The sequence below is a fragment of the Gallus gallus genome, chromosome 3, assembly GCF_016699485.2.
Source record: "Gallus gallus isolate bGalGal1 chromosome 3, bGalGal1.mat.broiler.GRCg7b, whole genome shotgun sequence".
Taxonomy (NCBI): domain Eukaryota; kingdom Metazoa; phylum Chordata; class Aves; order Galliformes; family Phasianidae; genus Gallus; species Gallus gallus.
Window position 1 is genome coordinate 87,149,723 of NC_052534.1, and position 23,218 is coordinate 87,172,940.

The 23,218-nt window shown below is 39.6% G+C and overlaps 1 protein-coding gene across 3 annotated transcripts in view; it reads left to right on the forward strand.

Moving 5' to 3' along the window:
• The first annotated feature begins 13,433 nt into the window (after positions 1–13,433).
• HMGCLL1 (3-hydroxymethyl-3-methylglutaryl-CoA lyase like 1) overlaps positions 13,434–23,218 on the forward strand; it is a 72,186-nt gene continuing 62,401 nt past the window's right edge. For 2 of the 3 annotated variants that reach the window (XM_015284899.4, XM_040697951.2), the window contains exon 1: positions 13,763–13,932. In XM_015284899.4, the coding sequence (XP_015140385.1) occupies positions 13,828–13,932 (105 nt within the window). In that variant the 5' untranslated portion in view covers positions 13,763–13,827. Of the gene's footprint in view, positions 13,620–13,762; positions 13,933–23,218 lie in introns of those variants that run through there. The other variant, XM_015284900.4, reaches the window with a different exon arrangement.

Genomic DNA, 23,218 nt, shown 5'->3' on the forward strand with positions numbered 1-23,218 from the left:
AAGATTAATATAGGTATCCAAAACAGTATGTGTCTGCAAAATTCCACAGTAATTTAAAATGGATTCCTGTAGGAGAGCAAGGCTCACCTCAGACTGATTTCCACATTCGTCGACTTGCAGATCAGGGTCTAAAAAGTTTACATCTCAGTGGGAAGTGTCCTTTATCTCCTTTCACAGCAGGTGAATCTGTCAGATGGGAAGAATGATACCAAGAAGACTCGTTCTAGCCCACTTTATCTTTCAGTCTTTTTTGCTTTATTAAATTTTTTAAACGATTCATCAGGTTAGTCATCAAGCTTTATTCTCTATTATTACACTAATTTTAAAATGATACTATTTTGTCTGCAAGAATAATGAGATAAAGTCATTGGGGATCAGCTGTGGATACATGGCCCCTCCTTTACTCATGCTCTCATGAGGAGGATTAGTCATGTGTTGGTTTAACACATCCCTACAGGCAATTTCTTATTGCTTAAGGTTCAGAAATATGAATAATAAAACTAGACCATAAGCTATTTAACTTGCTAGAAATTAAATTTAACAGCTTCAGCTCATGAATCCAGCTGTAAAAGTACATACAAGGCATTAAATTAACAGGAACACATGGAAATCTACAGGATCATATTCCAGAGGAACCAAGTTTTGTGTTTGTCTTACCAGATAATGTGGTAAGACTAGACAAAACAGATTTTTCTTTTCCTAGCGTGGAACTTTTCATTCCACTCTGGAAATCCTTCTCCGAAGAAATGGCACTGTTGTAGAACAATATTCATAACCCTGATTTGTCCTTAACTCATAAAAACACCGCATCTCTCAACTAGTTACTTTGCTTTGTCCCTGTTGAAAAAAATAAATAAATAAAATAAAAAAAAATTGAAGTACTTATGCAGGATTAATGTGCCCAAAGAATCTTGTTTTTTTCCTTCCCAAATATAGTGATTAATCTCCCTAAAAATACAGCCTCTACCTAAAGACTAGTGCATATCCTTAGATCGCGGCCACAGCAGCGCAGTGCTAAGATATATTTGAATCTTTTGTGGCAGGAGGTTCATATAGGAAGTTTTTTTGCTTACTGCTATGACTGGCTTTAAGATGAGTGAGAATGTAAGGATGATAGTGTAGGGGAATCATAGAAAGGTGAGCTTTGAATCTGTTATATCAGTGGGGACATACTGAGGTAGGCCAGGTTACAAGCAGAAGTGAACATCTGGCCACTTGTCTTCCTCCAGATCCTACACACAACACCTGCAGAAAGGCCAAATACTATGAAATTACATGGGACTTTAGGATTTCTTATTGTGTGAGGAAAATAAAGTGCTTTTTCTCCCATGAGGAAAATCCCAATTCTGCTTTTGAGGCCAAGAAGACTCCTTCTATGCTGAAATTGTGTTTTGGCAGCAAATGTCATGACAACAGACTTTGATGGTATATCTCTGTACAGACCAGTGTACCAGTAATGGCTAAGAAGGAAAGCCAGGCCAGTGATCAGCTGTTAGCCAGCTCTCTTCCTTCAGCAGAGCTTCACTAACTGCACTAGCAGTAGGATGTTCTGCTTATTTATCCACAGCACTCAATAAAAGATGAATTGCTATCAAAGTCTTGGGTCATATCTTGTATGAAGTCAGTGTTCCCCTGCTGCCTACATATTCTTTATGTAGTTACTGCTGGGCAGCCCTTTAGGAGAAAGCTGATTTCATCATAACCTCATATCCATCAACTTTATTGTTTTCTGACATCATTGCTCATGCCCTTGTATGTCTGTTGCTAGGTGACATCACCTATTGTGAAATCACAGCCGAATAAGTGTTGTTCAAGTTGTCATGCTTACTGTCCAGCTATTGTATTCAGCCTTATCTTTTGTGGTGGTAGACATGGAAGGATTCAGCTATGGCAATATAAAAGGGAGCAAACAAGCCTTACTTTGAAATTACAACCTGATTAATATTCTTATCAAAAACACAGCACTGCATACTGGTACACATGATATTTTTTGTTCACATCATATGTATTAAGATACCTCTTTATGTACAGACAGATACAACCACATCATGTCTGAGGCCTAGCTAATAAGTAATCTGTCTCAGGAGCTGCAGTCCATCGGCAATTATCAAAAATTGGGTAGTGACCAAAAATTAAATCTGCTTCTAAGGAAAACTCTCTAATTCTTCCAAGTGTCCAGTGGGTAAACACTTGGTGTATTTTCCAGCCTTTTGTTTTCAGCTGTCTTTTCATGCACGCAGTCACTAGTACTTCTTAGAATTCTGCTAAGCTCTTAGATTTCATGATGTCATATGCAAATAATCCCTACTAGTTAAGAATTGCCTAACTATGTATTGAAATAAAAATATTCCTATCAGTTTGAAATGTTTCGCTTGCCATGAAATTCATTCTTGCTTTTATGCTATAAGGGAAAAATGTGACATACTCAATTTTAACCTTGGTTAAAAAGTCCTCCTTTTTCTGATTTGTCATGGTGACATGTGTTAAGAATCAAAGGAATCATTTGCTTTCTTAATGGGATGGGAATATAATTTGCAGTTTGTTTTTAAAAGCTGAATCACTGTTTTCAGATATCATTCCTCAGAAAATATGTTTTCAATTATACCCCCTCCCCTTTTTCTCTAGCTACACAGTATTATAAAGCAAGATATATTAATGTTTTTCATAAAGATACTTCTTAGATACCTTCTTTTCTAAGTTTCCATTTTTCTTAGAATTGCTTATGCAATATCTAAGATAATAGGCCACTTATTTTTATGATGTCCACCTCACTAATTGTTGACGGCGTTCAATATTGCTCTGTCTCATGAAAAGCACAGACCATTAGTGTTATATTTGAAGGCTGATAAGGCCAATTGGCAGTAAAAATGAAATGTTCTTCTAATGTTTTAATTAATTCTCGTATTCTCTGTCTGTATATAGAACTAGCTGCATAATAATTTGAGTCAGGACATTTCGGATAACCCACATTTTGAATACAATAATACAGTAATACAATATAATACAATAATTACCATGCTTAACAGACCATTTATGAATATATATGAAGATCCCAAATCTGTCTGGGTAGACTAGAGGATTAATAAAAATTGCTTCATATCTTCCTTCAGAAACAACACTTCAGCTCTTTTGTCTTTTCCTTATAACTCTCTTCTGAGCGGAGTCTTCATCAGTGTTAAAACTTGTTCCTTTCTGGTTAAAACTCTGCCTTGCACTTTGGGAGCTCCACCTATGGTCTCTTCTCTTAGGGCTTGACTTTCAACTCCTTCCATTTAAGAAGAGCCCATCTTATTATCTTCCTAGCATATCACTGTTTAAATGTCATAGCAATGATTTGCTCAGAGATCTAACAACAAAAAACAGATAATTTCTTGTATTTCTTATGAGGTCTTCAGCAATGCATCTGCCCCTCTTTAGTTAACGTGCTCATTCATAAAGTTTAGTCATGACACAGATAAACAGAAAACAGCAAGAGATTCTATACTCTTTGGTTTATTCCTAAGTGTTTGTGTCTAAAATAGTTTATATTTTGTATCTTTGTCAGTGAAAGGCTTTTAAGCCCGCTTATTTTCTGATTACCTTTCCCTTCCCATATTTCTGCTCTCTCTTTTGGCATTTTGATAAACTGGGGTAGGTACCATGGTTTTCTGGGTTGTTTTTATTTTTTATTTTTTTTTTAATGCCTAGATACAGTCAAGCTCAAGAGAAACACGGAAGTATTGTTTTATTTTCATATGTTCATAATTAATATCTTATGTGTTATCTCTTGCTGGAAATCATTGTTTCAGTAAAAAGAAAATAGTCCATAGGTACAATAGAACACCTCTAGAGCTAGCATTCTGTGAATTAGCATTCTGTGACCTTTCTGTCCTTACTGTAAAAAACATAAGTATCAGACATTTAATCTATGAAGCACAGCATCCTGTCAGTGATGGCAGCCAGCACCAGATGTTTTAGACAAAGGTGAAAAAAATCCTTACAGTAGGCAGATGTTGGATTATTTCTCTATTAAGGAGATCTCATCCTAAACCCTAATACTTAGAGATTGTCTGAAACTCCAAAGAATGAAGTTTCAAGTTCGTTCCAGAAATCTTCTTTAGTGTCTTATTATGTTTGTTGTGGAACAATGGCAGGAATTGTGTTGTGTGGGCTCCAGATGTAGGTTCAGCATTGTTTCCCATGCTGGAGCAACATGCAAGAGCACAATCTGCTCAACCAGTATATTAGCTGTTGGCCCCTAGAAAACGTAAAGAAGAAAAACACAGCCAAGAAACTACATTAACAGTTTGGAAATTAGACCGATATTCACCTGGACAACAGTGTGCATATTCCTGACTCCAGGCTGTACTGCTGCTAAACTCCAAAGCTTTTCTACAAGACATGGAGATATCTGTCTTTCAGAAAAAGCTTGACACACTTTTGTAATGGAAAAGCTTTGGCAACTTAAACTCAGTGGTTGCTATTTCAGGCACCAATTTACCATGAGTAAACACCACTGTGTTTACAATGGGAACACAAGTTCATTGTCTCAAGAAACTATGTGGTGACAACAGTATGGCCATGGGCAGGAAATGGATGCTAATGAGGCTGGAAGAGCCGCTCTGGCACTTCCAGCGGGACCAACTGCAAAAGAAATTAAACCTTCCACTCCTGGCCGTGATGCATTGGAGCAGAGCTCCTGCTTCTGTGGTTATGGGGCTGCCTCTGCTGTCTGTTAGGCCTTCTGGAGCTCCATGCCTACCTTCATTCTTGTCCCTCAAACAGCCCACTGAAAGAGAAGCATAAGAACTCAAACACCTCCATTAACATTGCCATATGAACATTTTTGATAGCTCTCTCCTTGAGCTCTGAGTTATAAATCTGCTTTATAATAACGAAAGCATTGGGTCGAATTGTTCCTTAACATGGTATGAAACACCTCAAAAATTTCAATGGAAGTCCTGTATGGGCAGGAGACAAAAAAGCTTTTTACAAAACCGATAAATAATAGCTTCAAGTCCAAAAGTCTAAAAGTCTATTTACCTGTTCTCCTCAAGGGAAGCTATAGATCTTTAAGAATCTCTCAGCCTTAGAACCAGCAATACTTAAAGGTCAAAGAAAAGTCAGAATTCTAACACTAATGTATAACTACAGAAATACTCTGTGCATTGTTTTTAATTCCTTATTACTCAAATTCCTGGCTGTGCAGTGATCCAGTGTCAACATTTGGTTTGGCATTTAGGATTCTCTCCTAGGAAATGGGAAGTGTGGGTTCAGTACTCTCAAGGCTTCTCAAATCCTGAGCCAGAAACTTCATGGCTGTTCTTCTGTGCTTGAGGTTTTCTACTGGCCAAACCTTGGTGGCTACTTGTTCACGATATGAGCATATCGCACTGTCTACAAGAGACACCTAAGCTTCCTTCATTGCACAGCAGAAGCAAGCCTAAATCTTGGCTGCTCCAAAAAACTCCCTGCGAGTGATGCGGACACCTACCCCTCTGCACTGGCTCTGCAGAAATATGCAGCTAATAGGCAGTCTGCATCTCTCTAAAGGCTCATAAATGCTGCAGTGCCTTATTTAAAAGCCTGAAGTAGGAGGTTTGACTAATACTGTTCATACCTATTTTAATTCTCCGCAGTCACATGCAGATCTGTATCTGTTAACCCCAGCAGGCAGCTGAGCACCACACAGCCACTTGCTTGCTCCCTCTGTGAGATGGGGAGAGAATGGTAATAGGAAAATGAAGAAAAATTAGGGTTTGAGATAAAGTCAGTTTAATAGGTAAAGCAAAAGCCACACATACAAGCAAAGCAAAACAAGGAATTCATTTGCTACTTCTCATCGGCAGGCAGATGTTCAAGGCTCATTACGTGTAATGGTTACATGGGAAGGTAAATGCCACCACTCCAAAAGTCCCCACCTTCCCCCTTCCTTCACCCAGCTTTTATTACTGTGCATGACACCATATGCTGTTCAGGAACAGATAAAACACGGGTGTGTTACCAATACTGTTTTGATCACAAACCAAAAACACAGCACCATATGAGCTACACTGAAGAAAATTAATGCCATTCCAGCCCGAATCAGTACACGAGGAGCACACTGTCACATTTTAAAACTATTTTTTGCAATTAGAAAGATTAGAAAACTGCTGATTTTCTAAGGAGGCTCATTTTTGTGTTGCTACTAACCCCTCGACCTTCTATTTGAAACAAAACCCTTCTTGCTATTGGTATATAAACACCTTCTGCTTTGGAGGCAAATTGTCCTTTAAACGGGGGAGAGAAACCAATTAAAGGTAGAGTGGAATAGCTGATATTGTGAATGACATTCCTATGAAAAAGAACGTTCTTTTTTACAACATAGCATCAATATTTCCATTTGAAGGTTGACTGTTTTTCATTTTTATTTTTTTTTCTGCAGGTGAAGCTTAGTTATGTTTTCATTTCAGATGCTTTGGACCCAAGAAAGTGTTTATTATAGCAACTGTAATATGAAGTAGAGTACATGAATTTTTAGGTGATCTTGTCTTATATTATGATGAAGTGAAAAAGTGGATATAAAATAACAACAGTTTTTACAAGTGTTTTATTTTAACCTGTTTTTGATACTATTACACTGTAAAGGGAATCTCTGAGTATAAATACAATTCCAGTATTTCCTATGCAATCCCTTCCTCTAGAGTTACAGCATTCGTTTGCTTGATTCAGTCTTTGCTATTGAAGCCAAAAAATACAACCTTTTGTCCTAACTTATGCATGCTACCAAAGAGGATTTTATATCACAGAACACAGCTGAAAACTGCAGTCCAACTCTGAAGTTAAATACAAACAGAAATGGAATAAATAAATGACACACACATTTACTTGAGGATCTCAGATTACTTTGTCTTATGGTGCATGTGATACTTGTTTTTTTTTCCCCATTACACACTATTTCAACTTACTTTTCATTACTTAGTAGTATTTTGTCCAAAAGTTTTTTGCTATGTTGATAGTTTAACAACTGCATTCAGTTGAATATTCATTTTAATTATACACTGTTTAGTCAAAATGATACAAAGTAAATTGAAATATACCTTATTAAACACAAGGAGACCACCTTGGCAAGCATGCTCTTTACAAAATTTTGCTGTAAGGAACAGAAAATTACACAAGATGCATTATTTCTGTCTTTTGCAACACTGTTATTTTAGTTGGAGAGAAAGCAGTTTAAAGAGGAGTTAATAGGACAAGAGTACATACCAACACCTTAAGAATGCAATAGAAATCTTTAAAGAATGCTTGGAAATTTTATAGAGGTTACAAAGGCTTTGGAACCCTAGTAAATTCAGAATTAACAGAAAGTTGAAAAAAATCAAAATATTAAATAATATTGAAATAAATCCTTGTATACACGTGTACAAATGTATTCAGTAGATGGTAGTTGCTATATATTTTAATGCAAGTATTGTAAGCACTCTAAAGAAAAAAAATGTCCTTCAGGCTAGGTATAAACCTTTATTCTTTGTCACGACACAGCTTATCTCCAACCTTTACTACCTACAGTTTGAGTTCTTATGTGTTCTCACAGTTCTGACTAAAACTGGGGAAAAAATAAAAGTTCATATAATAACTCTCCTTACTCTGATTTTGTAATATATTTTTAATGAAGCATGTAAATATAACTGTTTTGGATGTTATAGTTCAGAAAACAATTTTATTGATCCACTTAGCTGCCATCCTCGATTGTGTTTTTAAGGAACTGCCATTTAGAACTCAGATATCTGTTATTTGAGGGGGTACTACATGAATCTTCTTGGAATCAGTGATTTCAGTTTTATATAGCTACCACACTGAACTCTGGTTGTTGTATCTGTGTTAGGAGGATAATGTTTGTTAAGTAATACCTTTGCCTTTTTCACTTCTTGGTTGGCCAATTAGGTGGCATGTTTATACTGCAGTAGAAGACTTCTTTTTCTGCATTTATTCTTTGTCCTATGTTGAGTACTGTTGGTGACAGAGAAGAAATAGAAAAGTTCTAGTGACAGATAGGTTACTTAATGGAATTTAAACATTGCTGTTCCTCTGGGACAATTTCATGACATGGACATAGCAGATGAGCAAATACAGTCCTTTTTAAGAATAGTTATATAGCCAACACCTAGAAAATATTTTTCAAACATAGTAATTCCTGGTATGGTCACAAACTCTTTTATTTTGCACATCAGCTTAGTAATTACAAGAAGAAAATGAAAAAGAATACTGAGATCTAACTTCCAATTTTTATTGTCTACATATATTTGTGCCTTATTAGAAAATTGTCAGAGTTGTATCTCATTCATTGTCACTTCCTAGAAAAGTTTAAATATAGTAGTTGCCTATTAGAAATTAGTATATTGGATCTCAGGATTTGTAATAAAACTACCAACAACCAAGTTAGCAACTCATTGGTCTCTATTTCTCTTGTGATTTCATTGCCTACGTACCCAGTTCCTTAGACTATCTGGGCTTCCCAGAAATGCTCCAGCTTCTTCCTTGCCCTTAATGCAGAAACTGCATTCAGCTCGGACAGTCTGCAGCAGGGATACACTGGCTATTTGTCTCTTTTATCCAGCTGCCTCGAAGCTATTACCGTATCACCTTTAGCAGATCAAGTTTGACACCATATCTCATGCAACATACAATGAGATTATGTATACCTATTTTCAGATTACATTTCATTTTCACATTTCCCTAACAGCAAGATGACAGAAAATAAAATGATAAACTTGCACATGTCATTTCCGGGTATTATCATTTAAATCAAATTTGCTATACATGAAAAAATGACTCTATCCACTTTTTACCAAGATCACAGATAAGACAGATATGACAAAGATAGTTCCGTATGCATCAGCCTGCTGTAATTTCAGTCCACTTTCAGATTGTGTGCTGGCTTTCTCTGAAGCCAGCAGCAGGTTCACAAATAATACTGCTTTGAGACTTTCCCTGTCTGCACAAAGCAAGTAGAAATCAAATACTGAGTTGAATGGAATGACAGTGTAATGGACTTAATCATGTTAACTGGATTGGGTCTTACTTAAGCATATGTAGGTAATGCAGCTATATCTGAGTAGTTACTTCTGGCTCTTGACAATAGATACATATGCATACAGTAGAACGTGGTTCATTTGGTCTTAAAATAAATGTTTAAAATAAGTTAGGAGAATTGCTCCCTATGAGAACACAGAAAAGGTCCAGGTCTTTTTTTTTTTTTTTTTTTTTTTTTTTCCCTCTTTGAGAAACTGTTCTCAGAAAGCACTGCGAGTTTGCTTGCCAGGTGATTATTTTGTGGTGTTTTGCTTTAATTCCAATAAATGCTCAGCACTTGAGAATAAATGAATCTAGCATAAAAGTCATTCCAGCACCTCCTTATTCAGTAAACAATTTTTAAGGATGATTTAGGGTTTCTGTGTACCAAGTGAAGTAAAGCAGGTGCTTACTGGAAGAGCAAGAAAACTGGCCTCACTGACAATCAGTGCTGTTCTGCTGACTCTCAATAACATAAAGGGAGGAAGGAAATTAGAGGTTTCTGCCTATTCCACCTTATACTCCATGTAAGAAATAACATCTGTAATTACTGGCAGAAAAGACTGGCTGGAGAGAGAGATATCAGCTGCATTTATGTGCAAAACAGAGATGGAAACATAGTCTGTGTAACGGTAGGCAAAATACGTGCTCTGAAATGTTTTCTTAAATATCATAGGAACACTTTTAAAATCCATTCAGGCATCAGCTCTCTGTTTCTCCTGATAAAGCGGAGCAGTAGGCCAGATCCCTAAGATGAAGAACTTACCATCTAAAAGATGGAGTCAGACAAGAGACATATTTGTTCACCATTTATGGAAAATGGAAAATGTAAGCCATAAATAAACCCTTTCTGCTGCAATTCTTTGTTGACTGTGATAAGCCTCGCAATGATTACATTTAACTGTGCAGTGCTGGCACTTCAGAGGGCCCTTGAGAGGTTCAGAGTACTATTCTCAAGAGGGTAAAAGGCAGTATCCTTTATATATACAGCATAGCTGATGGTACATCCCTTTCTTTTAAGAGTCTGTGCATCAGTGAATAACTTTCATGAAACGAGCTCTAAGCTCATAGAATTTCCTTATCTTTTACTTAATACTGCTTAGTAGCACTAGAATTAATTTTCTTTTTCTTTGTGTGTTTTTCGCTGTGATCTAGTTGGCTAAAACACTGCTCTCTGATTGAATTAGGGAAAGAATAGACAAGAACAGGATCCAACATCTGGCAAGATGCAACTTGGACTTTCTTCCTGATTATGTCTGTTTCAAATGCCAGGTGTCTATCACCTGGGGTGCAGTCTTTCTTTGGCAAAGTAAATCTATTACTACCTCTCTGAAGAATGCTGTCTCTGAATGATGCCATTGCTAATGGAACACTGATTTACTGCCACAACTGTAAAGAATCTTTTTTAACATTGTGTTACACTTCCCATCAATTTAGATCAACCAGACCTACCATATGTGAGAAGTTATCTGCATTTTTCTCCAATAAAACTGAAATGATGAAAGCTTTGCTTTCCCTAAGGTATCATCCACTATTGGTAGCGCAGTTGTTTTTTCTTTAGCCCCCATCTTCTCTGTCAAGGCTGGAGCATATTATTCCTGCAATGCTTGCCAGAATTCTATGGCTTATTTGTTGTTTGAGACTCACCATATGTGTCTTTGATCCCTGCCTAGTAGGCACCTTGGCTGCTTGCCAGTTTGGCACTTAATGATTATCAGCGGTATGAATAGCTCCCTTGCTTCTGATTCTGTCCTTCTCGCTGTCATCAAATCACTCTTTAAACAACTTTCCTATTTTATTTTAGATGCTTGTAAATGATCGACTTATTTTTACTGTGCCTCTCTTGGCCAAGGGTTTGTGTCGCACTGCAGGAAATCCAACAGTTCGGTGTTTCCACTTCTAATGATCTGACTGCCAACTACCTGTGTAACTGCATGGAAACAATAAGCAGTACAGAAATATCTCTCATGGTAATAGCTGAAGTTTCTCTGCATTTTACCCAAATGTGCTGGTTCTTACCATCTGGTACACTCAGTGGCAGGAATTCTATGAGATTATTTATTTTAGTGAAAAGCATTCCTTTTAATAAACGTTTTAAAACCTTTGACCAGAATACAGTGAGCCAATGACAATGATAGATTCAGAGGAGTATCAAAATGATGAATAGTTTTACGAGGCAGATGGAGAGCCAAAAGCCAGTCATGTGCAATTTCTGTTCACTATTCTGATATACCACTAAACACATCTGAGTCCTTCCATGTGTTCTTGTAAACTGACATTCCTCCAAAATGCCATTTTTGAACAACAAAAAAAATATGCCGAATCAAAATAAGGAACAGCACAGGGCATATAAAGGCCCAGACCACAAGAGGCCTGTGTGCTGCAGCAGAAAGATCTGCCAGAAGTCTCCATTCTTCTTCACGTGATTTTGCAGAACCTTCAATCAGTAAATATGCTGGTACTACTACTGAGGCTAGATAAGGTTAAGCAGCATATGGTACCACGACAACCTTCAAGTTAACTCATACAGTAGGGTGAAGTTAAGTAAGTTTTTTAACCCCTGCAACAAAATGACAGCATCAGTATGATTAGGTCTGCCTATGGTGCGCTCAGAGCTGCCTCTACTTTGTATGACTCTTGTCCAGGAATAGCAATTTGGTGTAGCTCTAAAGCTTTTAGCACAGTGCTTTTTCAGTGGATAAATCATCATTACCCTAAGAACCAGCCAGTTTCTGATGAATACTGGGCTCGTACAAATATGTCTCTTGATTTTAAGGCAGCTGTTTACATATAATTAGAAGCATCGGTTGAAAAATTCAGTGCTAAATTGCTAATGAAAAAAATATACATCTGTTTTCAGAAGAATGAGAGGTGCAAAAGAAAACAAACAAACAAAAAACAAACCAACAAACGATGGAAACCTGTTTATTTGGGATCATATTTTCAAGTATCATCATTATGTTTTCCTTCTCTGCTCAGCACTACGGGGATTTCAGTTAAAAATGTTCCTTTTCACCTTAGTCAGTGGCACTCTGAGTCTTAAAGCAGATTTGTGCTACAAAATGTTGACAGAGGGCTTAGTGTGGGGGCCGTGAATCTTCCGGCCCAAGAAATACAGTGCTCAAATCTGGCACGTTTTTCTGGTTCTAACAACAGTGACACAGAAAAAGGCTTATACTGAGTCTTATCATGAAACTAATTTCAGACATATATGTAAGAAAAATGATTAAAGGTTTGACTTCAGTACTGGAGTAACTGGAGAAGAGTACAGGGCAAGAAGGCAGGAGAGGCACACTGTATACAGAGGCGTACTCTACCTTTCTCACATAATTGTTTTTTTTCAGCCTATTTTCAATTCGCTAAGAAAACATAGTGCAAAACAAAAAATATTTACATCAATGGAGTATTTTTCTCTTCACATACACCATATCAGAAATCAACAGCGTGTCACAGGGACACAGAAGAATAAGGCTTGTTTTATGATCAGCCTTCTTGTATTTTATCCCCAGTTCTACAGGTAGCAGGACTCGGAGTCAGCATGTAGCGGGTAATTTGGGGAATCTGGAGCTGTGAACATGTAAGAATTTTGAAGACAAATACTTGTATGGTAGAAGAGAGAAAGCATATGAATTGCCTCAGATTTCAGCCAGCAGAGAATCACCTCTGCACTTTCCTGTGGGCAGGTTTGAAATTGCAGAGATGCCCAAGACTGGCATTTCATAACATACTGTAAAACCATATTTTAAATGTTTTATTTCTGAAGAGCTGTCACGATCCCCAGAAAACAAACATTTCCCAGCCCTTCAAACACGTTCCAGCGTTGTTTTACAGGGTTTCAATAGACAGAAGAGCAAGCCTGAAATACAAGTGACTGCCTTGAGAGCCTCATGCCTATCAGCAGAGGGCTGAAGCAGGGACTTGGCTGTAAACTTGCTAATCTTCTGTAGAAAACGAGGGAAAGGTGAGTGAAATTATGAACTCGCTGATACCCCAGAAAAGGAATTATCCAGACAGCATAAGGTATTTCACTTGAGAGGAGCCTGGAAAATTGGCTGACACTGAGTGCTGAAGGGAGATGACAAAATATAACCTGCTGCTTTTGAGAGAGCTGTTAAATGTGAGCAATGTGCCGCTTGCTCTAAGTTTCCACAGCCCGACTATAAAGCAGACATGCTGACAAGCACAGGAAGACTTTTGTCAAAGACGCGCTGCCACCTGAACTGCCAACCGGGGAAGGTTTTATCTGGATAAAAAGGTTTTTTTATCTGGAATCATCGGCACAGCCCCAGGGTCCCCGACCAGGCCGGCTCACTCTGTCCTTCCCCTCCAGCCCTCCGCAGAAGCACGCAGAGCACAGGCTGGGCTCCATTCCCCCAGGATGTGTGTGCTTGCCGTCGCCCTGCAGCAGAGCGGTTGGCTGTCCCACGTTCGTGCCTCCCGCCCGGTAGAGCTGTTGTCCCCGCGTTCCCTCAGAGTTCCCTGCACGGCTTCCCGCAATGGCAGGCAGCTGTGGAGCCGGCCAAGCCGCCGCCCGACGCGGGCAGGCAGCGCCCGGGCTGCGCAGCTCTCGGGACGGCGCGGAGGGGCAGGTGAGGAGCTGGGCAGCGGCGGCCACCGCCGGTTCCGCCGAGGCGCGGTTGCCGCAGCAAACTGTAGGCGGCGGGGGTGCCGGCACGGCGGGCTCCCGCCTTCCGCCAATCGCAGGCGCTGCCGGGACCGGGCTGCAGCCAGTGGCTGCGGCTAGAGCGGGGCCGGGAAGCTGCGCTGACCTTGCGGCTGGCCGCCCGCCGCCCCGCCATGGGCACGGTGCCGTCGGCGCTGAAGCACTGCCTCAGCTATCAGCACCTCCTCAAGGAGCAGCTGTGGATCGGGGAGCCGACCGCGCCTCCGCACCCCGGGCAGGTACCGCCCCGCGCCGCGGGGGGTGGAGGGGTGGTCTGGGGCCGGCTTGGGAGGCACCGCCGCCGCCAGGGGGAGAACGGGGCGCGGCCGCCGCCGTGTGGGGGACCCCCGCCTCGCCCCGCAGTCACCTGGGGCACCGCTGCACCCTGCCTGCGTCCGGTGTCCGAGTGTCCGCACGCCGTGTTGGCCAGTAGTGCAGTATTTTTCATCTGCTTGAGGGTACGAAGGCCCTACAGAGGGTTCTGGATAGGCTGGATCGATGAGATGAAGCCAACTGTATGAGTTCCAACAGGACTAAATGCCGGGTCCTGGCACGGTGGTCACGACAAGGCAATGCTACAGGCTTGGGTCAGAGTGACTGGAAAGATGCACAGAGAAAAAAGATCGGGGGTGTTGGTAGACAGCCGACGGAGTATGAGCCAGCAGTGTGCCCAGGTGGCCAAGAACACCAATGGCAGCCTGGCCTGTATCAGAAGTCTTGCCAGCAAGATCAGAGAGGTGATCATCCACCTGTACTCAGCCCTGGTGAGGCCATACCTCAAGTACTGCGTTCAGTTTTGGGCCCCTCACTACAAGGAAGACAACAAGGCCCTGGAGTGTTTCCAGAGAAGGGCAGCGGTGCTGTGAGGGGTCTGGAACACAAGTCTTATGGGGAGCAGCTGAAGAAACTGGGGTTGTTTAGTCTGGGGGAGGCTCAGAGGAGACCTTATTGCTCTTTACAACTAAGTGAAAGGAGGTTGTGGCGAGGTGGGGCTCAGTGTCTTCTCCCAGGTGACACTGATAGTGGTCAGGTGCTGGAACAGGCTGCTCAGGGAGATGGTGGAGTCACGCTCCCTGGAGCTGTTTAAGAAACATATAGATGTGGCTCTGAGGGACGTGGTTAGTAGGTATGGTGGGGATGGGTTGACAGACTAAATGATTTTATAGGTCACTTGCAACCTTAATGATTCTGTGAACGTGGCAGGTTTTAAACCATGCAGGTGGGCATCTTCTGAGTTGATCCAGGATCAGGGATGAAGCACTGTTAAAAAAGAGTTCCATTTGTGTGTCTCACACTTCCACTCCTCCATGATAGTTCACAGTGTGAAAAGTGAGATAGTTTAAAAATTGTGGGGTGACAAAAATCTTGACAAGCGAAAATATCATCTTTGCTTACCTGAGTTCGCATTGCTCAAACTGAAGTTCTGGGCCTCTCATAGAGCTGCCTGTGGTGCTGCCCACAGTTCCAAACCATGTGGGTACTGAGCCTGCTCCTGGTGCTGCTGCTGCTACCAGTGGAACTGTCATATTCTCCTGTAGCATGCTGTGCTCTTACCAGCCATGGGCTTGTCATGGAACCCACCAACACGATGGTCAATAGGAATACTCAAACGTTTTCTTCTGCATTACCTCCCTGTGGTATATCTTAATAATATTATTAATTTTCTTCACCTTTCATGAAGGTTCAAATTTTCATTTTTCTCACATGGATGCTCAAACAACATGTACAAGTTTTCCTTATGCTTGAGTGCATTCTGTAACTACTACATTCAAGAAAAAATATGTTCTTTATAAGATAGAGAAACTATAGTAGCTTAATTGATGGCTGTAAAAAGTGAGATGTTTTTAGTTTGTTAGATAGCTGTTGTTAAGACCTGGGGGATGGGCAGGCAGAGAGAGAAGAGGGAAGGGCTTAAAATAGGAGTGTGTTGCCACACACATACAAACATATATATTCAGATTAAATATGGAGTGGAAGTTTAACAGCTAAGAATCAAATGCTGATGATCTATAGTAGCTTTTGGATCAAAGTGACAGACCTACATCAATTAGGTTTAGAAATCAAGTTAGACGATGCAGCGTCCATAGTAGCAAAAGTGAATGGATTCCTAGGAGAGTCTGGAGCTTGTTTAATAAGGACTGTAGGCATAAACATTTAAGTGATTCTTGAAATATAGGCAGTTCCAAATTCAGTTTTTTGATTATGTCACGTGACTTATAGTACATTGGACAAAAATGAGTTTGGAGAGTCAGAGTGTCTACTTGAGCGTGAATATTCATCTTCTACTTTCACTCAGTGCATCCTACTCTACTGCAGAGAGGCAGTAGCTCAACATAAATACGTAATAAGCATCTTTCTCTTGGACAGCTGTGTTTTTATGAGCCACTGGCTAGATGTACTGAAAGGTGTGTCATATTATATTAGTATTTATTTGCTCTGTTGAGAACTGCTTCTATCTATTACATGCAGAGCTAAAATGATTAAAAAATAACGCCCTGGTCTCTTGCTCTGCTGGGTGAGGTTGTGACTCATAAATAAGGAGACATAAGTCTGAATAATGCTGATGTGTACAATGTAATCTTGTCTAATTTCTGGCACAGATTTTGGGCCCTGTGTTGGATGCAATATGCTGAGTGATTAACTGATTGATATGTTACCACTGCAAATCACAGTGTACATTAATGTTAGTTATATAACTACAGATGAATTTTAGTCTGGGGAAAAGGAGGCTGAAGGGAGACCTTGTTGATCTCTTCCAATATCTGAAAGGTGCTTACAGCGAGGGCGGGGTTGGTCTCTTCTCACTGGTGACAGGTGACAGGATGAGAGGAAATGGTCTTAAGTTGCACCAGGGTAAGTTTAGGTTGGATATCAGGAAAAACTTCTTTACAGAAGGGGTTGTTAAGCACTGGCATAGGCTCCCCAGGGAGGTGGTTGAGTCTCCATCCCAGGATGTGTTTAAAAACCATTTGGATGTGGTGCTCAGGGACATGATTTAGCAGAGGGTTGTTAGAGTTAGGGTAGTATGGTTAGGTTGTGGTTGGACTTGATCTTTAAGGTCTTTTGCAACCTGAGTGATTCTGTAATTCTATGATTCTATGAATTCAAAACACGTATAAATTTATATAATAACAAACCAAAACTCAGGTCCTCTACTTTAGACAGCTAACATCTGTTTCATTGCCTTGGTCACAGTGACTTATATGCCTAATTATGTCTAATGACTTAGACCTAAAATGCACAGCCTTAAGATTCCCTCTCTACTCACTAACTGACACTCTTGAAGCAGGGGATATATAGAAGAAAGACAGGGATCTTCTAGAGAAACTCCAGCAGATGTCTATGAAGATGATTAGGGGCCTTCTGTACCTCCCTTATGAGGAAGGCTGAGAGCCCTGGATGTTATCAGCATGGAGAAGTCCAAGCAGGGATCTTGTTGGTGTTCATGAATATCTCATGGGTGAGAGCCAAGTGAATAAAGCCAGGCTCTTTTTGGTGATGGTGCCCAGTAGCAGTGCAAAGGGAAATACCCAGGAAGTTCCATCTGAGCATGAGAAAGGCCTTCCTTTTCTGTGAGAACAACAGAGTGCTGGAACAGGCTGCCAAGAGAGGCTGTGGAGTCTCCTTCTCTGGTGATGTTCAGGACCTGCCTGGATGCTTTGCTGTAACCTACTGTAGGGAACCTGCCTTGGTGGGGGGGTTGGGCTCCATGATCTCCAGAGGTCCCTTCCAACACCTACGATCTATAATTCTGTAGTTGTCTTGCTTTTGCAGTTTTAATTTAGTAGTTTAGATTCTGCAGTACGCTGTCATTTTTTAATGGTAAGCTAGAAACCTCTCAAATTTATTTTTGAAGTAATTCAAGAATAATGTGATGAAAACTGACAAGTTTATCTGTTTTTGTTTTACCACTTGTTGTGTTCAGCAACTGATTCTTGATTGAAATTACAGGATAAAAATGGAGATGTCTGATATTATGCTGCCTGGGAAGAGAAGGCATGTCTGTTATATTTGAATCTTTTAGCTACTCCTCAGACTGATTGATTTGAGACATACTGCGTTTCATGTTCTTTTTATCTCTGTGTAATTATGTATTCCAGCAACGAATGTGCATTGCAGACTCTTCTTAAATTACTAGGTTATTTTATTTTTTTTTATTTAGCATATTTAGTTTAAGAATTATAAAAATGTTCTGGTATTGCAAATATATTATGGCAATTACAGTGTACAGTAAGTACATCATAATTTACATTCAGTTTGTTTTGTTATGCTGAAAGTTGCATACTACATCTGTTTTTGTGGGAGAGAAGAGAAGCTAAAAGTTGTAAACTTTGTATTGTGGAATTCTGATTTCCTAATTTTTAGAAGGATGATGTTACTGAAAGATGCTTAATGAACTCAGTACAGAGAAAGTACATTAATTTCAAGGGGCAAGGATCTGGCATCCTTTCTTTTTCTTTTCCTCTTTCTGTGCTGTAGCCACTGTCTTAACTTCATTCTTTGTTTTTATTCAGAACTTCCAAGGTATTCAGACTTAACATTGGCTTTCATGTAGTTTAAATAACTCATTGCTAAGAGCCTTAGAAATTCCTGATTCCTAGCCCTACGTATTTCTCTACATGCAGAGGACGTGTCAGTACAGAATGCATCCCGAGAACGAGACTTTTCTGGCTTCTTACAGATTTCCATGTTTCCAAGCATTGTTTATTTACTTGATCAGACAGAAGGGATACAGTGTTATTCAACCAATAAATACAATCAGAAGAATAAAGTAGGAGGGATTACTCAAAGAATAATTTAAGTTGTTAACTGTTAAGTTGATATCGGCATGCTGTATCACTTCTTGATGACTCTGGAGATGGTAAATGACATTTGACACATGCTAACACTGGAGTTACAAAATAAAACACAAAACACGCTCCGAGTGATTTTAACAGCAGTGGAGAGAGTTCAGTGTCAAACTCTTTCCAAAATTTTCCTTTAAGTCGAGAGGAATTTTCCCTTTAGAAGATCAGTTCAGTAGACTCATCTCAATTTTTTCAGCCAGATATTCTTCACGCTGTGATATAACGGCTCGAGAACATTGCTGGATAAAGCGTTGAAGAGTGGAAAGTCTGAAAAGGCCAAGCAGTCATTGTCTAAAGGTGCCAAACAGAATGTTAGGAGGTCAAGGTCAGATAATAAAGTGTAGGTTTGACACACGTGAAGTCACTGACTTTTTTTTTTTTAATGCTAGTGAATTGTGAATAATGGAAAGATAGCAGAAACTTCAGCTGATACAGATTTATACTATATTGGGATTATTATGTGGGTTTAGAACTTTGTAATGCAGCTGGAGATGTTGTGAAGGATTTTACAGATCTTGCTCTGCAAATTTGGGAATTAAAAAAAATACACAGGAAATTTCTGCTCAGACCCAACATCTGTTTTTTGGTGAGATCCTGTTTTTGACTCGTCCCATCTCCACCTCCTTCAAAGACTGCATATGGGCAGGGATGTTCATTTCCTCTCTTGCCAGCTCAAGGAGGGAGATTAATTTCAGACACCCCATGTGTCAAATCATCATTCTGAAAATTCGTATGTCTTGAGACCGTTCTTCTTAATTTATTTTCTAGTTGCTTTTGCTGGGGGTGAAGATAAGTGACTTGTCTAAGATGAGCTAGATTCACGTTTAATTCCTACTGAAATAAATGGAGCTTTTATCATTAGCTCAAGTTTTAATCTTAATAGTGGTTCAATCTACAATTTGTGGATCTTCTAGTTTTTGGAGTTGCTGTACTTTGAGTAAGGAAATCTCACAGCCTGCCCCGTCAAACTAGCAGTAAGTCAGGCATGGAAGTTTTCATAAAGCAAAATATTTACTGTTCCTAATGAATCAAATTTTGAATCCCGTAACTGTTCGATGAGGAGACTAATAAATTGTAATGGCAGTAGTTTCTGTGGTGGCTTGGATCAACAGTTTGTTTATTCTTCCTTGGGTTAAAAGGTAGAATGCTGGGTACTTAAAATGAAGTTATATTTGGTTACTCTCATTTTAATCCTTTTTTTTTTTTTTTTTTAATGTTGTAATTGTTTTGGAGGAAGAAGGTAGCTCTTGTTCTTGCAGAATCTGGGATGAAAGATTCAGTTGTTTAGGAAAAGGTGTGTTAGAATTTCAGTTTCCATGTGAATATCATGTAGGGAGAAACTGGTGCAGTGTAGGTACAGTCCAGAGATGAAGCTTGTCACCCTCTGCTCTTTCACGGCGTAAATATTCAAGGTATTTAACCAAGGCGATGATTCCCTGAAATTTTAGGAATTGAAATCCTTTGATGTGTCAAATGTGGAAGGAGTTATGTTAAAAGACACTGTGGGGGACTCCAGCAAAGTAGTTATTTAATACTTCAGGCTGTGTTGAACTCTCTTGTATTGTTCAGCTCCCTCATTCATTTAACAAAGACGGCCTATTTTCTTTAATGTTCTTCTTTCTCCCCCAAATGTATATTTAAAAAGATACATGAGGTATGAAGAAGAAAATGTGTGTTAAAGATGTTGCTTACTATTGCAAACTTGCTGGGGAATGTGTGCTAAAGTGTGTGCCATTGCACATCATAATGCACTCATGGACCTTGATGCCTTGACACACTCATAGTGCCATCAAGGACCGTGCACCCAGCTGCTTGTAAGAAGTAAGGCTCATCAATTAACTGATCTTCAGAAAATACTGGAGCAGAAAGATGTTAGAGAATGTGAAAGACAAGCTGCCAGACACAAATTTATAGGGAAAGGTTCCCTTTGGCTATCTAACCCATCCATTTTCTATCACGTGGAAGAACTCAGCAGGATATTGAAGCTCTCAGAAAACTTGCTTTATTGGCTGATTTGGAATGTCTGAGATAAGAGCATGTAATACGAGGCCTGTAACTCCGTGATCAAAATCAGGCTTTCCAACTGTGCTAAATACCAGTAAAGCTAATTCAGCATTTTAGCTTTTCAGCAGAAGGGAAATATTTTATTGCTGCTGTATTAGTGGTTTACACATGCATAGACCTCATGGGACGGAAATGTCAAAATTGTGCGCAAACTTTAAAGCTGAGTAGTGGAGTGGAGATAAAAGATTTCCTTTCAGTTTTGTAATGTGTTGGTAGGGACGTAGGATTTAATGAATAAAGAGTTTATTCAGGAGATTATGAATCAGATATGGACTTTATTTTGCTGACTTTCTGGCATTTTAATCAATCTCTCGCTCCAAAAGAGTCAGAAAACAGAAAAACCTTACAGGGTTAGTTTTAAGGTTTCTTTTTATCGTAAGATACTGAGTTGGAGTAATCAACTTTCCAGACTTTCATTGGGTTAGATGTAACGATCGGCAGTGAAGATTTTGATCATTGTCTGGGACAAAATCTGATTGTGAAACAGAAGCTGCAGGAGATAGGGAGTATGTTATACTTTCCGTCATAACATTGCTGTGCCTCATACTGTTCTTAGATAATTCCTTTCTTAAACAGAGATTTATGTTTTGGTTTGATATAAATGAATGAAACTTACTCCAATTGTTATATTCCGTTTGCATGTATTATTTGGATTGAATGTACTTAAGAGTGCTTCTCAGCAGCTTTAAAAAAAATACATTTATTACATGCAAAAACTGCTAACAGTATGTTGGTAAAAAGCTGTACTGGATAGATATTTCTTCTTTGTTTGGCTGTTTTTTTTTTTTTCCTTTTGTCCACAGATGTTAGCTGTTTTGTATGAGAATAAAGGTGTTAGTTTATGAGTTTCTTGGAAAAAAAAGAAAAAGTTTAAAGGCTTTGAATGCATGAGATGTGGACTGAAGCGCCAGAGGACATTGGTGGAATGTTAGGTGAAACCCACTGGGAAATAATTGAACAGCAGCATCTGGAAAGGAACTGTGTGTGGCTTTAGGGTTTACTTTTAATGCAAGCAGTTAAGATGAGATTAAATATAGGTGTTACTATGTGAGAAATGGGGGAGCAAGCTAAGTGATGGAGGTATATCATGTGGAACACTGGGATTAGGAAAAAGATTTAACTGAATCCATAGCTGATCACAGCTGAATTTTTAAAAGCTTGGAAACATAATTTGAGCTGAACTATGTGTTGGCTTCATAAACGACAAAACAGCTTATATGAAGAATATATTGGGAAAGAGAAGAGAAAGGATAGGGAAGCTGCTTGGACCTGCTGTTTCTCACTTTGCCTGAATGATATGGAGTTGGCTGTATGGAGAGGAATGTGCTTGTGATTGAGAATTGTCTTATCTCCCTGTCATCTTTTCATCTTTAGAACTTGATGCAGTTGTTTAAGCGTAGCTGACTGGTACTGTTTGAGGTGGTCCATTGTAACTGAGACATCTCAGAGTGTTGGCCAATACCAAACAGGATTTATGGGAGACCTGTGCAGTGGTAGCCAGCAGTCAGGTGGGATGCATCTCAAAAGGTGCTTGCAGTTAACTGTCTGAATTGTGCCCATATTACTCAGTTGAGTTGTGTCAGCAATGGCCAAAAGCATACAGACAACACTGAGAAATGTCATCTAAGATGCTTTATCATATCTTGTACTCCATGTCCCAGAAAAGGCCACAGGTCCCTGTGTCCTACATTTTGTCTTTCAGGAACCTTAGGACCGTATATGTGAAGGTGTAAATTGACTTTACTGAGCAAACCTGTAGACAGCTGTGTAGAGTGTTGATATATTCTTGTTCACGTATCTTAAATTCCAATTCAGTTGTATCACTAAGGTCTCCTGCGGACAGTTTGGGCTTAGTGGTGTTGCTGGATTCACAGGATCACAGAATGTCTTGGGTTGGAAGGCACCTCAAGGATCATGAATCTCCAACCCCCCTGCCACAGGCAGACCCACCAACCTCCACATTTAATAGTTGATGAGGCTGCCCAGGGCCCCATCCAACCTGGCCTTGAACACCGCCAGGGACAGGACATCCACAGCCTCCTTGGGCAGCCTGTTTCAGCACCTCACCACTCTCATAGTAAAGAACTCGGATTGCCATTTAGACCCTAATGATTACTGTCTATCTTCAGAGTTTAGAATGATCTTTTGGTAGTAAAAAGAAAGGACAGCTAATAATGATACTTTTAGGTATTATTTACACATTTCACACCTAGTTAACACTGATCCGCTGGTCTAAGTATCAATTCTACAGCAGCACATACTTTTTTTTGTATGTTGTACCTCTTAATTTCTAGAATATTAAGGCTGAAAAAAGTCTTTGCAAAGGCAAGAAGTGAAAGCAATAAAACATCAGGAGATCTCATGATTAATTTTGCCATGACAACCTTTATTTTTCCAAAGCAGTCTGAAGTGATACGATTCCATTCTATTTTTCTCTTTGTCACGGTTTCTCCAGTACCACTCATATTCTTCTGCCTTTTCCACTTCACTATTTTCATGTTTGCATAATAAGAATATGTTAAAATCTTATACACTGCTGTCTGTTCATTCTACATGCTATACATTGGACACTTAGGCAGTTTGTCAGAAGCCTCAAGTATACATAATGTATCTT